Source organism: Thamnophis sirtalis, unplaced genomic scaffold, assembly GCF_051295495.1.
Source record: "Thamnophis sirtalis isolate CommonGarterSnake01/CBP01778 unplaced genomic scaffold, rThaSir2_p1.2 scaffold_8, whole genome shotgun sequence".
Taxonomy (NCBI): Eukaryota; Metazoa; Chordata; class Lepidosauria; order Squamata; family Natricidae; genus Thamnophis; species Thamnophis sirtalis.
Genome location: NW_028261388.1, coordinates 20,334,164 through 20,349,470, shown reverse-complemented (window position 1 = coordinate 20,349,470; position 15,307 = coordinate 20,334,164). Strand labels below are relative to the sequence as shown.

Genomic DNA, 15,307 nt, shown 5'->3' with positions numbered 1-15,307 from the left:
AGTAAATTCTTTCTTCTATTCACCTAATTCCCTCTTCTTGTTTGCCTTCTTGTTCGCTCACTGATTGCAAGCTCCCAAATGTTTTTTTCTCTTAATGCTACTTAGGACTGAGCTGTTTGCTAAGTATTCACTGGATCAATCAGTTACCTGCAGCTTAAGTTCCTGTTTTTAATGATTATATGGGAATGACCTTGGATGACTGGACCCAAAGATGCTGCTTAGAGAATGGTCAGATAAAAGACACATCGTCTGCGGTGGGATAGTGGGTGGGGTAAGATGCTCAGATCCTCCTAATTTCTTGGTAAAAGAGAGAAAGGTAGAATTGTTCTTCCAGACTTGCAAGATTCTGTAATATAGCTTTACAACTGTTATGCATTGTATATAGTGTATAGTTGTCAGTTGAAGTTCTCATTCTGGGCCTCTGTTGGAGCGGGAAAATGCTCTCCCCTGATAGATTGTTCGGCTGATCAGTTTCCTATAAAAGCAGCTGTGTCAGCCAGGGAGTTCAGTTGCCTCACAGGCAGTATTGAATAAAGAGTGGCTAGAAATCACTCTGGCCTCACCTCCATTCTTTTCCCAGAACTTAACAAGTAGAATTAGCTCACCTGATTGTGTTTCCTGTCTGGTCTACCTGCTGGAGCTGATATTGCTCCAAATTCTGTAGCCTTTAAATAAGCATATACTGTAGTTCCTTAATAATAATAAGAAAAATCAATTATCCAAACAGCCCTCAAAAAAACCAAAACCCTCCCTTATACCCATTGACTGTTGTTTTTGCTTGTTCTGCTCATAAGCTCCCAGCTGCTTCTCTTCCATCCCAAATAATGTTGGCTAAAACTAATAAACAGTCTGAACTTTTGAATCCCTGGGATCAAACTCAAAAAAGAGGATTTTTGTTAAATGTAAAATACATCCTACTTGGAAGTTCTCAAAGGATGGTATAGAATTGTTTTTCTTGGAGTTTCATTGTTTGAAAAATATTTGCAGGCGGGCAGCTGTTTGGAACCCCTAGACAGAAAAAAAAAGAATTCTAGACAGTCAATAATTCCTCTCAAATTCAGTGGTAGACTTTCTTTCTTTGGGAGACATTAAACAGTTTCCAATTCTCTTTCAGGAATGCTGAATTATTGCGATAGATACCGGGCAGGTATGATCCATGTCTTGAAAACCTTTGGGCCTATACCAGATTTTGCTGGGGAAACAGAACAGAAAATTAATGAGGTTTGTATACAAACTGAATATCAGGTTGCATTGGCAAAATGTATCAGCTGCATTAGCATATTAGATGTTTTATGAATTTATCCATTTTGGGTTACCTTATTTGGGTTATATTTTTTTTTAGCGTTTTGTTATTTGTTAACAGTCTTGAGATTTGCTGTGTGGTTGACACATATAATATAGAAAAGAGGTGGTATTTAGCAGGTTCTGACCATTTCTGGAGAACCGGTAGCAGAAATTATGAGTAGTCCAGAAAACCGGTAAATGCCACCTCTGACTGGCCCTGTCCCCAACTATTCTCTGCTTCCCAAGTCCCAGCCGATCGGGAGAGAATGGAAATTTTACAGTGTCCTTCCCCTGCCATGCCCACCAAGCCACCACGCCCACCAAGCCACACCCACAGAACCGGTAGTAAAAAAAAATTGAATCCCACCACTGATATAGAATGCATTACAACCAAATGTGCTTCTTTATATGCAGCATGCATTATGTTGTTCCTATTGTCAAATGGAAGAGCAAAATGGATTTTTTTTAAAGAAACAAAACCAAATTCTACTCTGTAGGTCCCCAAAATACGATATTTTGTTTTAAATAAAGATTATATATAATGGTCCGAAGTGGGATAAAATGCTCATGCTTTTGTATGTTTTGATTACATCATTCATTCAACACACATGTGACTGTTATTAAATGAAATGAATTATCTTCTGTATTTAACAAACATAAGGACTATCTGTTATGAAAATGAATTCACTGTTCCTTTTTTTAAAAGCCACTTAATTCTTTCCACTGCAAGACAATTATCTGCTCAGATCCCCATTCCTTAATGCAGTAATCCCTGCCCAGACATTTTTATGTTGGGATCCCCAGTATTTATTTAAGGCCTGGTTTTTAAGGACTGTAGTACCTTTTAAAACTATGTAAAATAGAGAATTATTCCTCTGCATGTCATTCTGTAATTCGCTCCTTAAAGATCCATGTATGAAAACAACTTCTAATCCAGTGGTTTTTTATAATTATATATGAGGAGAAAAAGTAGTCAGATGATTAAAGTATAATCTGAAAATCAGTTTGCTGCCTTATTTTTTTGCTTCAGCAGGCAGTGGATTCAGGGCCAAGTTAAGAACGGGGCAAGGTAATTGTAATTGGGCCACCATCCTCTTTTATTGTTCAGAGGTTTAGTAAAGAAAAAAAAAAGTGAGTTCCCTTTGTTTGGCTTGAGGTTTTTTATTAAATAGGCCATCGTCGCATTATTTATTTATTTCTCTAGGATTTCACTGTCAAAAAAGTTGGCAAAATCCTAAACCCATTTGTTCTGGATAATCTCTCAAGCCTTCATCCAGTGCCATCATTCAAATATCTGGTTCCCATGTAATAGAGATAGGATAGCTCTGCTGGAAAGGGATAGGCATGTTATTGTTAACAACCTCACAATGTGGAGCATAGTTTGGTGAGGAGGGAAACTTTCTAAAAATCAGGTGAATGAGAAGATCTTTTCAAAAACAATAGCGTTCTCATCAGAGCCTGATGATTTCCTGATGTGTCAGACTACAGTTCCTGGAACTGTCAGTCATTATAATCAATGGCCCACTAGTTTGGAATTTGGGGTGATACACCCCGGGATATTTGGCAATAGCAGGTTTTGCCAAACATTGCAGTAGCAAATAGGGTAAGAACATTGGAAAAAGATATCTTAAATATTTTAGAAGTCTGCAACGATTAAAGGAGACACTTTTATTATCATTAACACCAGTATACCCATGCCTATAATAACAAGCATACAGATTGGAAAAGGTCCCGTGTTGGCGGTTACATTCCCAAATAGATCTCCAAACTGTTGGAAATGTAACCACCAACAGGGGACCTTCTACCATATGTGGTGGACATGTCCGAAAGCCAAAGAATTCTGGATCAAAATTCAAAAATGGTTAGAAGAAATAATAGGACAAAAAATTGACATGAACCCTGAGCTGTTTCTTCTAGGAATAAAAAAAAATATTAGTAAGGATATCCAATATTTAATGCTTCATATAATCACTGCTGCCAGAATTTCATATGCCCAAAGTTGGAAACTAAAAACTATTCCATCAAATGCAGACACCATAAAAAAGGTGTTAGAATGCTCAGAAATGGACAAACTAACAATGGAAGTAAGAGATAGAGAGGAAATAGAGTACTACAAGATATGGAACAGGTGGTATAACTGGCTTGAAAAGAGATGTAAAATCAATGCATAAGGAACACATAGCAAACACAATGAAAAAAGATAGCAGATTTATTTATCTATTGTACTCAAGTGTTTTCAAACAACACTGTAACCAAGACTGAAAACCAAACATGCAGTACAGAACAATTCTTATGACATTTTGGTGCTGGCATTAACTGTTGTATTAAGTCTACAGAAAAAAAAACTACTACTCAAATTGTTGTAAAAATATATTAATTTTTGTTTTAAGAAACATGAAAAATAAAATAACAGACCAAAAAAAAAGAAAAAAAAGAAAAGAAAAGAGATAGCAGATATTTAGAAAGCAATAGAGATGGAAACATTGTATATAGGTGTATATATTGTAAAAATGAGAAAGTATGAAACAAATAAGAATATGTATAAAATAATAGAATGGAAAATGAAAAACCGGAAATCAGAAAAAAGAAATACCGATAACAGAAAGCTGTAAAAGTGTAATTGTGATTTTAATATTTGGAAAATGTCAAAAAAAAAATTTTTTTTAAAGAAGTCTGCAATGATTAAAGGAGACACTTTTATTATCATTAATACCAGTACACCCATGCCTATAATAACAAGCATACAGATTGGAAAAGAAAGGGATTTTTCTAGCAATAAATTGTTGCCAATCCAATGTGAGGGAGATGTGATGTCTCTTGATAAATGAAATTATGGGACAAGGAGAAACACACATCAGAATTTCATCTAAGGCAGGGGCTCAATTGTGAACCTAACTACTGTATTGGAGCCAAGTTGGAGCTACTGTGCAGCAACAATAACAAAAAACTACCAACAAGTTACTCCATGATATCAAAAAGAACAAAGCTACCATCACTTTAGAAGTCCTAAAATAGCAGTCCTCGACCTTTCCAGCTCCACAGACCGGCAGTGGCGCTGGGTGAGGGGATGGTTTCATGCACATGCCTGCCGCATGCCAAAATGTAGCTTTGTGTGCTTCCCCTTTTTCTTGTGTGGCCCAGTTCCCAACAGGCCGTGACTCAGTATCGGGTTTTAGGGCTGGGGACCCTGGCCCTAAAAGACAAATTTTATTTATTTATTTCGCCAAGCATGAATTAGGTAACAGATAACAGATAACAGCACGATTATGAATTCATGAAATGGATATGAATATAAGGGAATATTAGGACAGGGACAATAGGCATGTTGGTGCGTGAACAAAGTATGCTTAGCTGCTATAGAATGGGCACTTGAAGATGCATGGACATCAACTCCCAGAATTCCTCAGCAATTTCTCCCAGGTAGCTGTGGAATTATGGGAGTTGAAGTCCACACATGTTCAGTTGGCCAAAGTTAGTGTTCGGGGGTGGAGGATGCTGTTGGGCTGACTGATTGATTTCCTACTTGAACAGTCCCAGCTAGATGGCAGCACCTAACTGACCTTCCCTGATTTAGAAGCTAAGCAGTTGCCTGGATTGCTCAATTGTCCTTGCCCAGGAAACCACCTCAAATCCAGGCTAACCTGGAAAGAAAAGAAAAAAAAAAGACAGAGGCAGATCATTTCCATACCATTGCCAAGAAAACTATATGGGTACAATCATAGGTCGTGCCAAGTCAGGCTTTCCTAAAGCGAACCTTTTATCTTAGCGTATAGCTTATTTTGTCTTTGTTTCAGGCCATGGTTAAAAAAACGCCAAGTGATCCGGAGCACCTAAATGCCAGGAGACAGTGGAGAGATGAATGCCTCGTGCGCCTGGCCAAACTGAAAAAGGATATTAAATCGGATGACGTGAACCACTTTTAAATCACAGAAAAGGGCATCATCAAGTTGGCATTCAAGAGGACGCCTCCCTTCCATGGCCAAACATTACACATGCAAAAGCCAGTTGAACCACTTAAGACAATTATTTAAGGCTGGAACGTTTTTATCTGAAAACTTTTCTAAATGATATTTTAAAGCCACAGTCTTAAACCTCTTGGTTGAGAGTCTGGGGAGATTGTTAGTCCTCTAGGTCATAGTTGTCTCAAAGATGTTTTTTTTTTTTTTGCCTTCAAAAGGCAATTGCACTGCTTTTTTCCTTCTTTTTCCTCAAGGAATACAGAAAAAAAAACCTAGTCCAGTTGCCTTTTTGGGGGGAAAAAAGCACCTTTGAACCCCTTGCTTGAAGATGCTTGCATTTTGTGGGAGGGCTGCATAGAAATGTATTTCTTGAGAGCAGTTTGCAATTTTCCCCATTGAAACAAATGGGATGCAAAGCAAAATCAATTTTAAACAAGATGCTGAACTTCAAAAAACTGCATTGCTCATAATGAAAAGTATTTTTTATATAGAGGTAGTCTTTTTAACTTGCAATTGGGTCATAATTGAGTCCAGAATTAAGGTTGTAAGTCATCTATATCTGATTTTATGAATTTTTTTGTGTAGCAGTCATTAAATAAACGCTGTCATTAAAACATCAAATTTTCTGCAATGGGCACCTTTTGCCAGAAACTGGAAGTAAATGCTGGTTCCCAGAAAACCCATAAATCACAGTCACATGACCGTGGAATCCTGCAAATGGTGCTAAATATGGCCTGGTTGTAGAGTGCCCAAAATACAATCACATGACCACAGCGGGAGGGGTTGCATCTTTTTTTTAGGGGGCGGGATTGTCCATCATAACTATGAACAGTTGCTAAGAGACCAGTCTTAAGTAAAGGACTACCTGTATCAGTTCTTGCTTTATTATTACTCTTAAGCTACAATGTAACAGAACGCCAATGTTTATTTAAAACTAACTTTTTAAAGTCTTGCTTGTGATTAATGTAGCCCATCCATAAATTACTTTACTGCATAGATATAATTATTTTGGGAATGAGGCTGAGGGGGGTGGGAATGCTGTTTTCTGGCCTACATTCTCTTCTCTTCGTGTATTTATAGGCAGGACAAACCATGATATTCAAGTTTGTACTTATTCTGATTGTAGCCAAATAAGATTTCCAATATGAGTTTTTATATGAATGGGTCTTATATTCAGATGATTATATTTCACATTATATAGGCTTTGTGTTGTATTGACGTATTATGCAGATTGGCAATAATACCAGAGGTGGTATTCAGCAGGTTCTGACCAGTTCTGGAGAACTGACAGCGGAAATGTTTAGTAGTTCGGAAAACCGGTACCACCTCTGACTGGCCCCGCCTTCATCTATTCTCTGCCTCCTGAGTCCCAGCTGCTCAGGAGGGAATGGGGATTTTACAGTAACCTTCCCCTGCCATGCCCACCAAGCCATGCCCACCAAGCCACACCCACAAAACCGGTAGTAAATTTTTTTTAATCCCACCACTGAATAATACCAATATGGGGACAAAAGACTGGAAAATATGGTAACGTAGACCATAATTTGTTCCCCTTGGCAGTTCTTCCAGCTGCCAGGGGACATTAGCTACAGTACTTAGACTGGAATTGTGTCCTTAACAATTCCTTTATTTTATGTCATGGATGCTTTAGGATTCTTTGTCAAATAGCAGATGCACTAGATCAGAGTGCGATGTTAAAGTATTATGTTAGATGTGGAAGATTCTTGGTATTATACAACATTACCAGTTGGCTGCAATGATTTCAAAGCAACATTTCCTTGCAATATTTTGTCATTGCCACAACTTCTGATTGAAACAAGTTTTGTGGCGAAATGGGTGACTTGGGTTTTAGCGTTGCTGACTAAACAAACTTCCTTTTTGTAAGATCAGTATTCCTGGAAGCCTGGCAGTGAGAGCTCTTTAAAGATTACATTCAGAAGAATAAACCCCATGAACCCTGAACTATAGGCGAGTCCATGTGGACTATGAACTGAAGAATACAACTGAAGTACCTGTACATCTCTTTCTTCATCACATTTATGCAATATGGGGAATTCTTTGGGGTTTTCTATATGTCTTAACATACACTGTAGATTGTTCAAGGAGGAAGCATATCCTTGTCTTCTTTGTAAAGTATGTGTGATAACTAGCAAAACCTTTTTTAAAAATTTTTTAACCGTACATCGGTGATCTGCTTGCCAATAAATATCTTTATTGAAATCAGCCTTGTATGTTTATATGGAATGATTGTATCATTTTTCATTTTAGCTTTTTATATTCAAGGATGAGTTCATGGGAATCATTACACAAGTAACATGACACAAAATTTATGCATAAACTTCCTCATCTGGATTTCTTTGGGTATAGTGGACTTGTCTGTTGTTTGGGCAGGTGGGAATATTTAAATCAATATTAGATTTGTTGTATCTGAAATCGTGGATCATTAAATGGATGTTGCCACTTGTAGTGCTAAACTGCAATGCAAATTACCATAAAGTGCATTAAAAGAAAATGAAATTGATGAGGCAGGTTATAACAACAGAAATTCCCTAAGTCAAGAAGGAAATCTTGACTTGGTGTCAACATGATCGCAAGATCAGATTTTGGCAACATTTCTATAGATAGTTTTAATCAGGTGGGATTCAGCCAGTTCAGACCAGTTGTGGCGAACTGGTAGCTCTGACGGTCAGCTCAGAGCTGATCAGTGGTTCGCTCCGACAATCAGGTTGGCCTGCCCGCTCGCGCACTTTACCTACCTATATTCTCTCAGCTGATTAGCGATGCAGAGCAGATTGCCACACTTCAGCTGTATTGCTCCCCAAGAAGTTATGTGAAAGGTAAGTTTTGGTAAAGCCACACGAAACACACGATCACCAAACCGGTTCTTAAACCGGCAGGATCCCACCGCTGGTTTTAATGCTAGAACATCATTTGGAGAAGAGTCTCCATATAGGCACCATAAAGAAAAGGATTTCTTTAGCTATTGGTGCTCTAGTTATACAAACTTAATTTGAATTGACTTTAGAAACCAATACGTTAATATGACATTTGTTTTAGAATTATCCCAGTATGATCCCATTTGGCCTCATCTTTCTAATACTCTAGCCAAATTCTTTCGAAACTGAACTTTCAAAGTTTTCTTCAAGGGCAGCCCTGACATTGCCATATGTAGAAATAATACATTGCCATAGATAGTTCAACCATGTGGTTGGCAGGGTATGGAGCACTCAGCAAATTATTTCCATATTTGATTTATGGCAGTTGATTCTGAGCAATCAAAGTAATCTGGGTTTCTGCATCAAAGCATACAGATATTATTGTATTTGCAAATAGATATACTGTAATACCTGCTTAAAGATTTGGTGTAATGCTATGGTTTTCCCAGTTTCAATGTATAGCTGTGACAGTTGGATTATAAGGAAGGCGGAGCGCCAAAGAATTGAGGCCTTTGAACTATGGTGCTGGAGAAGACTCCTGCTAGTCCCTTGGACTGCAAGGCGATCAAACCGGTCAGTCCTAGAGGAGATCAGCCCTGACTGCTCTTTAGAAGGCCAGATCCTGAAGATGAAACTCAAATACTTTGGCCACCTAATGAGAAGGAAGGACTCACTGGAGAAGAGCCTAATGTTGGGAAAGATTGAGGGCAAAAGAAGATGGGGGCGACAGAGAATGAGGTGGCTGGCTGGAGTCACCAAAGCAGTAGGCATGAGCTTGAATGGACTCCAGAGGATGGTAGAGGATCGGAAGGCCTGGAGGAACATTGTCCATGGGGTCGCGATGGTTTGGACACAACTTCACAACTAACAACAACAAATCTATATAACACCAAAAATCCTCAAACCACTTACAGTGGAACATAAACTGAACAATTCCTTTTAGGATTTTTTTTTACAGAATTACCTGTTTGTTTAATGGTACGTTCATAATCTCAGTGGTACAACCTATCAAGTTTATAAAACCTGAAGCACAAATACAATTTATTAAAAGCATTTCCTGTCAAGGATGCTGAGCAACAGTTTTGTGTTGCTCAAAAATATCATAAAAAGAATTATTCCCTATTTTAAACTTAAGTGAGACATTTGTATAAACAGATATAGCTCTTTACATTAAGTAATTTCACTAATTGCCACAGGGAACTAGATCAAATAAGTAAGAAAATACTGTGTTTCTCCAAAAATAAGACAGGGTCTTATTTTCTTTTGACCCCCGAAATAAGTGCTTGGCCTTATTTTCGGAGAAGTGTTATTATTTTTGAGGTGCAGGAGGTGGCAAGCATGGTCACCTCATTGCTGCTGCTGTGTTGCAATATTTTTGGGGAGAGCTTATTTTCAGGGGAGGGCTTATTTTAGCACATGCGCTCCAAAGCTCAATTGGGTTTATTATCTGGGGAGGTCTTATTTTCAGGGAAACAGGGTAGTTGAAAATCAATCCATTTATTATTGGAACATTAAATCCTCCCTGCAAGCACTGTATAAGTGAATTAGTAGCAAAGGCCCATGTCAGATGTCTCTAAATCAACTTGAAACCTGTTAAAAAGGCATTGCATTCTTCCAGTAGACCAAGGCAGTTTCTGATGGATTTTCACATAATCCCTTGTCGGTGCAGCAATAGATAATGGATCAGTGCTACATTCCTAGAGGATTATTATGGCTGCTCCCCCCACTTACATGAGACAATGTCTTGGGAGATGCATGAATACCACCATGCCATTCTTTTGGGAAGACAAAGTTGTATCTTCTGAAATCTATCCTTGAAGCTAGAAGACCTGAAAGGAGACCATCTATGAGGTACCGTTTCATTGAATATGTATCTACAGCTTTTCTTCAACAGGTTATAAACCAAGGTATAATGCCTTAGATAGAATGATGATGATGTGATTCAGATTTTAATAGTTTTAATTCAAAATCTATTGGTCTATCTTGTTTTATGCAAAGGAATGCAGCAGGTTTTATATGCATCTGTGTATGTATCTAGGAATACAATAAGGCAAACATTTCAAGAATGAAGTTGAATTCATGAGGAATAGTTTGATTTCTGATTCATGCTTACCTGTCATCTAAACATCTGCTGTACATGGAATATGCTGGTCTTTTCATGCTTGCAAGATAAATATTTTAATCATATTTACTAGTACTTTCCTGCATCCAGTATTGTAAGTACTGGGGTTTTTGACTGGGTTTTTTGGTGGGTGGCAAAATAATGTTGGGAGGAGATGCTATGTTCATTAAAATTAGTTCAAATTAAGATCACTCTACTCCTTATAGTTGTTTTATCACCACAAAATTGGTAGACAGGAAATGCAATATTGTGTGTATTATTCACACCATGAACATTAGTAGAAGATGTAATGTTAAGTCTGATTAGGATTAATTTTCCTTTGTGCTTTTGTTTCCTGACTGAAGAATATTGCATTATCTGCTAAATTTCCTTCTGCTATTTCCATTTTAAAATCACTCGAAGTATGTAGACATACATTGTATATAGTTCTGTCAATACTCAAAGCTAGTATAGCATGGTGACTTTAATTATAACCCCCCAGACTATTTTTTTCAGATTCTCTGTCATTTACAAGGCAAATAGCGTTTCTCTCAAAAGCTCAAATAAATAAGAACCCAAATCTATGACACCATAGACTGCAGACAAAGCCATTGTCTAAGATATTAAAGTTTTGAACTGAAGTCTTTTTTGATAGATAAGAATCTTTACAATAAAAAATGATTGTTTTTCCTGACAGATTTTAGTAATATAATTTTAAATGTTGACATATTCGATGAACCATTCTTACAACTTCTCTTAATATAATAATGTCCCTAGTGCATTAATTCCTTTATGTATTATTGTTGAATCAATTTATTTCATGTTTTTAATGTAATTTCTAGAACATTTCAATGAATTTAGACCCATCTAAAACAGAACAGATAAAATAGAGGAATAATAAATTTAAACAATTAGAGGATATTTTTTGATGATGATACTGGCTTGTAACGCAGGGCCAATGGGAGTTTTCTTTTTGAAGGAAACATTAAAGTGATCTAAGATTGGCTCTTTCGAACGTTGTATACCCCTGACTTTGGAAAACAACACTAGAAGATTTGTTCATAATGCAATGGGTGTGAGAAAGAGGAGGTTTCACAACACAGATCATACTGAATAGTGAATACAATTTTATTTAGCAATTAATTCAGTATTAAAATCAGAACACAAACAAATAGCAAAGTATCAGGGTATGACAAAATTCATGAGCAGAAAACGTGTTGCAGCAAGTATATATTTGACTGGAGATGGGCCTAATAGATGGTTCAAGTTCAGATGAAACGTTCAGATTCAGACAAAACAGAAGAAAAATTTCTGAGAAATGTCTGAAAGCATGCAAGGTATAAGCCTGAAATTCACATTGACTGGTATAACAAGCCCAGTTCAACCAACCACAAACATAAAACCAGAAAACCAAAAAACACGGAGACAATCATGGTATCGTTAGTTCCAGGAAAGCTCAGACTAGAATAACAGAGTTGGAAGGGATCTTGGAGGTTTTTTAGTTTAACCTCCTGCTCGGGCAAGAAATCCAATAACATTTCAGACAAATAGTTGTCCAACTTCTTTTTAAAAACCTCCAGTATTGGAACAACCACAATTTCTGGAGACAAGTTATTCCACTAATTAATTGTTCTAACTGTCAAGAATTTTCTCCTTAGTTCTAGATTGCTTCTTTCCTTGATTAGTTTCCATTCATTGCTTCTTCTCCTGCCTTCAGATACTTTGGAGAACAGGTTAATTCCCTCTTCTCTATGGCAGTACCTCAGATATTGGGATACCATTATCATGTCACCCTAGTCCTCCAGACTAGACATACTCAATTCCTGCAACCGTTCTTCATATGTTTTATCCTCCAGATCCCTGATCATCCTTGTTGCTCTTCTCTACTTCTCTACTGCTTCTCTACTGCACACATGTGTCCCAAAATGTTAACACCTGAATGATTAGAATGTGTAGATTTATCATTAACTTCAAATGCAATTATTTCTCTATTGGCAGAATTGGCAAAAAGCTTGCAAAAATGGATTTCTGACATATTTGCAAGATGATTTCTTATTTCTTTTATGTAGCTCTTGAAGCATCAAGGGTGATGCATTAAAATTGTTGCTCCATGTTTTTTTTTCACAAAAAACCTCCTCCCGAATGAAGAAAGATTTGTTTGCCTTCATAAGTTATGACTTGCAGGACATGTTGTGAAGATGTCATCAATATATTTTTCACACATCATTAGTCCTTTCTTGTTTGTTTTATATTCACAGCTCTCAGTGACTTGTCATGCTGTGAGCCAACAGAAATATAATTCTTACAAACCTGAAATATTGCAAGTTAGAATATCTACAATAGATGTTTTTCAGGCACCATTTAGTCTCAGAGCATTCCTACATTAATTCTTGCACTTCAGATCTTAAGCTTAAGGAATTAGAACACGTGTGTCAAGCTCAAGGCAAAGGGGCCAGATTTGGGGCACTGGGTCCTTAGATCTGGCCTGTAGGGCTGCCCTAGAAATAATAAATGATGGCCCGTGGTGCCTCTACAGTGAAAAATAGCAGTAGCAGTTAGACTTATATACCGCTTCATAGGGCTTTCAGCCCTCTCTAAGCGGTTTACAGAGTCAGCATATCGCCCCCACAATCTGGGTCCTCATTTTACCCACCTCGGAAGGATGGAAGGCTGAGTCAACCCTGAGCCGGTGAGATTTGAACCGCTGAACTGCAGAGAGCAGTCAGCTGAAGTGGCCTGCAGTACTGCACCCTAACCACTGCGCCACCTCGGCTCTTATAGAGCTTGGGAGGACCAGGCTCCATTTTCAGCTGTGACGGCCTCCTGCCACCTGCCCGTGAAAATGGCTCGGGGGGGCAGCTCTGTTTTCACGGGCAGAGGGCAGCAGGAGGCCATCACAGCTGAAAATGGAGCACTGGAGCCTGTTTTCACTGGCAGCCACCACAGACACTCCCGACACTATTGACGTCAAGCTGGCCATGCCCACCCCACCCCCAAGGTCAAGCACAACCCTTATGCACCCTTCAATGAAATCAAGTTTGATACCTCTGAGCTAGAAGATGGCTGTCAACCAGTGTGACAGTGCTGAACAAGGTTTTCTCTCCAGTATTATTCTTAATTTCTATCATAATAGTGGTCTCCCTACTACTGTGATTCCAATGGGTGCATATGAAGGTATCAAACTGTAACTGTATAAAGGCTATTCCAATTGAGATTTTGGTGAAGTTAAATGGTAAAACCCATTCGGGTTTTATTCTGTAGTTTTGACTCACCTCAGTTCATCTGCTGTACCATCCCATTGACTCTTGGCAGGAAGTGGGAGGTGTCAGTGAAGTCAAGATGGTGGCTATGACCACAGAATTGAAGTCCTACCACCTTTTTTCATGTGTCACATGCACACAATACACATACACAAAGAGGCAGCATTTTGTGTGGTTGCAATTGGCGTCTTGACTTTTTAATGTGCCCTTCCCATGAAATTCTTGTCTTGGCGTTGACTATGTAAGAATTTTTTTTTAAAAAAAAATGTCGTAACATCCACTTTGTCTGACCAAGCGCCGCATTGAATAAAATTATTTTGATTGTTTAAGCTCAGTTTTTCTACTGTTCCTCCTACTTCATTTCAAACAAAAGCCAGAATTTCACTTTTCTATAATGGGTTTAATGGATTAGCTAATGAATTAGTTATTTTTCCTCAGCTTACATTGTTGTTAAAATTTCTGTTTGATCCTGCCCCACCCAATGGAAAGATTTTGCTTTTATGATTCACGCCCCGTTTAAGAAACTTTGCTGTTCAGGGAACTCTTCGTAAACAAGGCATCAAGCATAGGTGATATCTCTTTTACTACGCTTCTTTGCCAGTGCAAAATTGAATATGGAATTATTTGTTTTCCAGTGTTTATGTTGAAAAGTTTTTTTAAAAAACTTTTTTTAAAGCCTTTCTCCCACCTCAACTTGGAATCCTCTTTACCTAACATTTCCCAGCTGGCGTGGTAAAAAGTAGTGCGAAATTAGGGAGCTGAATTGTAGTCTTAACTTATAATAAAAATATCATCTAAATACATGTACCCCCTGATTTACAACAATTCATTTAGTGATCTTTCAAAGTTACAACAGCAGTGAAGAATGTGACTTATGATTCTTTTTCACAGTTACGACCTTTGCAGTATCATTTGATCAAAGTTGAAATGCTTCACAACCGGTTCATATTTATGACCGTTGTTGTGTCCCAAGGTCACCTTTTGTAACCTTCTTACAAGCAAAGGCAATGGGAAAGCCAGATTCACTAAACAACTGGCTTACACACTTATCAGCTGCAGTGATTTATTTAACAACTGTGGCAAGAAAGGTCATAAAATTGGGAAAAACTCACTTAAGAAATGTCACACTTAACAACATAAATTTTGGGCTCAATTGTGTTTGTAAGTTGAGGACTGCCTGTATTATTCCTACCCACTGTGCACTTAGAGGTATCAAACAGTTTACTATTACTATTTTTTGGGTATAATTTGTAGCAGTGCTATTCAGCTGAACGATATAATAGATGAGTGAACTCACATATCTATTTTTAATAGCAATGGCATTATCTTACATTCCTGTGGCTCACTTGAAAAATAAATTTAAAAAAACATTTTCTCAAATGCGGATTAAGTTACGGTAAGAAAATCATTCACGACAAAGGAGTCACCATACTGAAATATAAGGAAACAGAAATATAGCCTTGTTTACTTGTTTAAAACAATGATAATGTGACACACATATTGACTATACCATGGGAAATTAGTCCCACTTCACAGATATTTAGAAATCTGCCAGTGTGTAGCATACACTGAGAATGCTGAACTTGATGTATATCTTTTTCTTAGTTGTTCAAGTTTATTTTCATGAAGCAGGTCATAAATGGTCCTAAACCTGGGAGATCAGACAGTACCTGCATAGGAAACTTTGAGAAAATGCTGGTGAGTTGAAAGGAAACCCATATTGTGCTTATAAAAAATGATTGCTCACACTCTGGGCCAAATGGAAAA

At 37.7% G+C, this 15,307-nt stretch overlaps 1 protein-coding gene across 1 annotated transcript in view; it reads left to right on the top strand.

Moving 5' to 3' along the window:
* The window catches only part of CRYL1 (crystallin lambda 1), a 40,031-nt gene extending 34,612 nt beyond the window's left edge, over positions 1 to 5,419 (top strand). Inside the window, exons 7-8 of the mRNA XM_014069610.2 lie at positions 1,115 to 1,221; positions 5,079 to 5,419. Of these exons, the coding sequence (XP_013925085.1) occupies positions 1,115 to 1,221; positions 5,079 to 5,207 (236 nt within the window). The 3' untranslated portion in view covers positions 5,208 to 5,419. The remainder of the gene's footprint in view (positions 1 to 1,114; positions 1,222 to 5,078) is intronic.
* Positions 5,420 to 15,307: the final 9,888 nt, after the last annotated feature.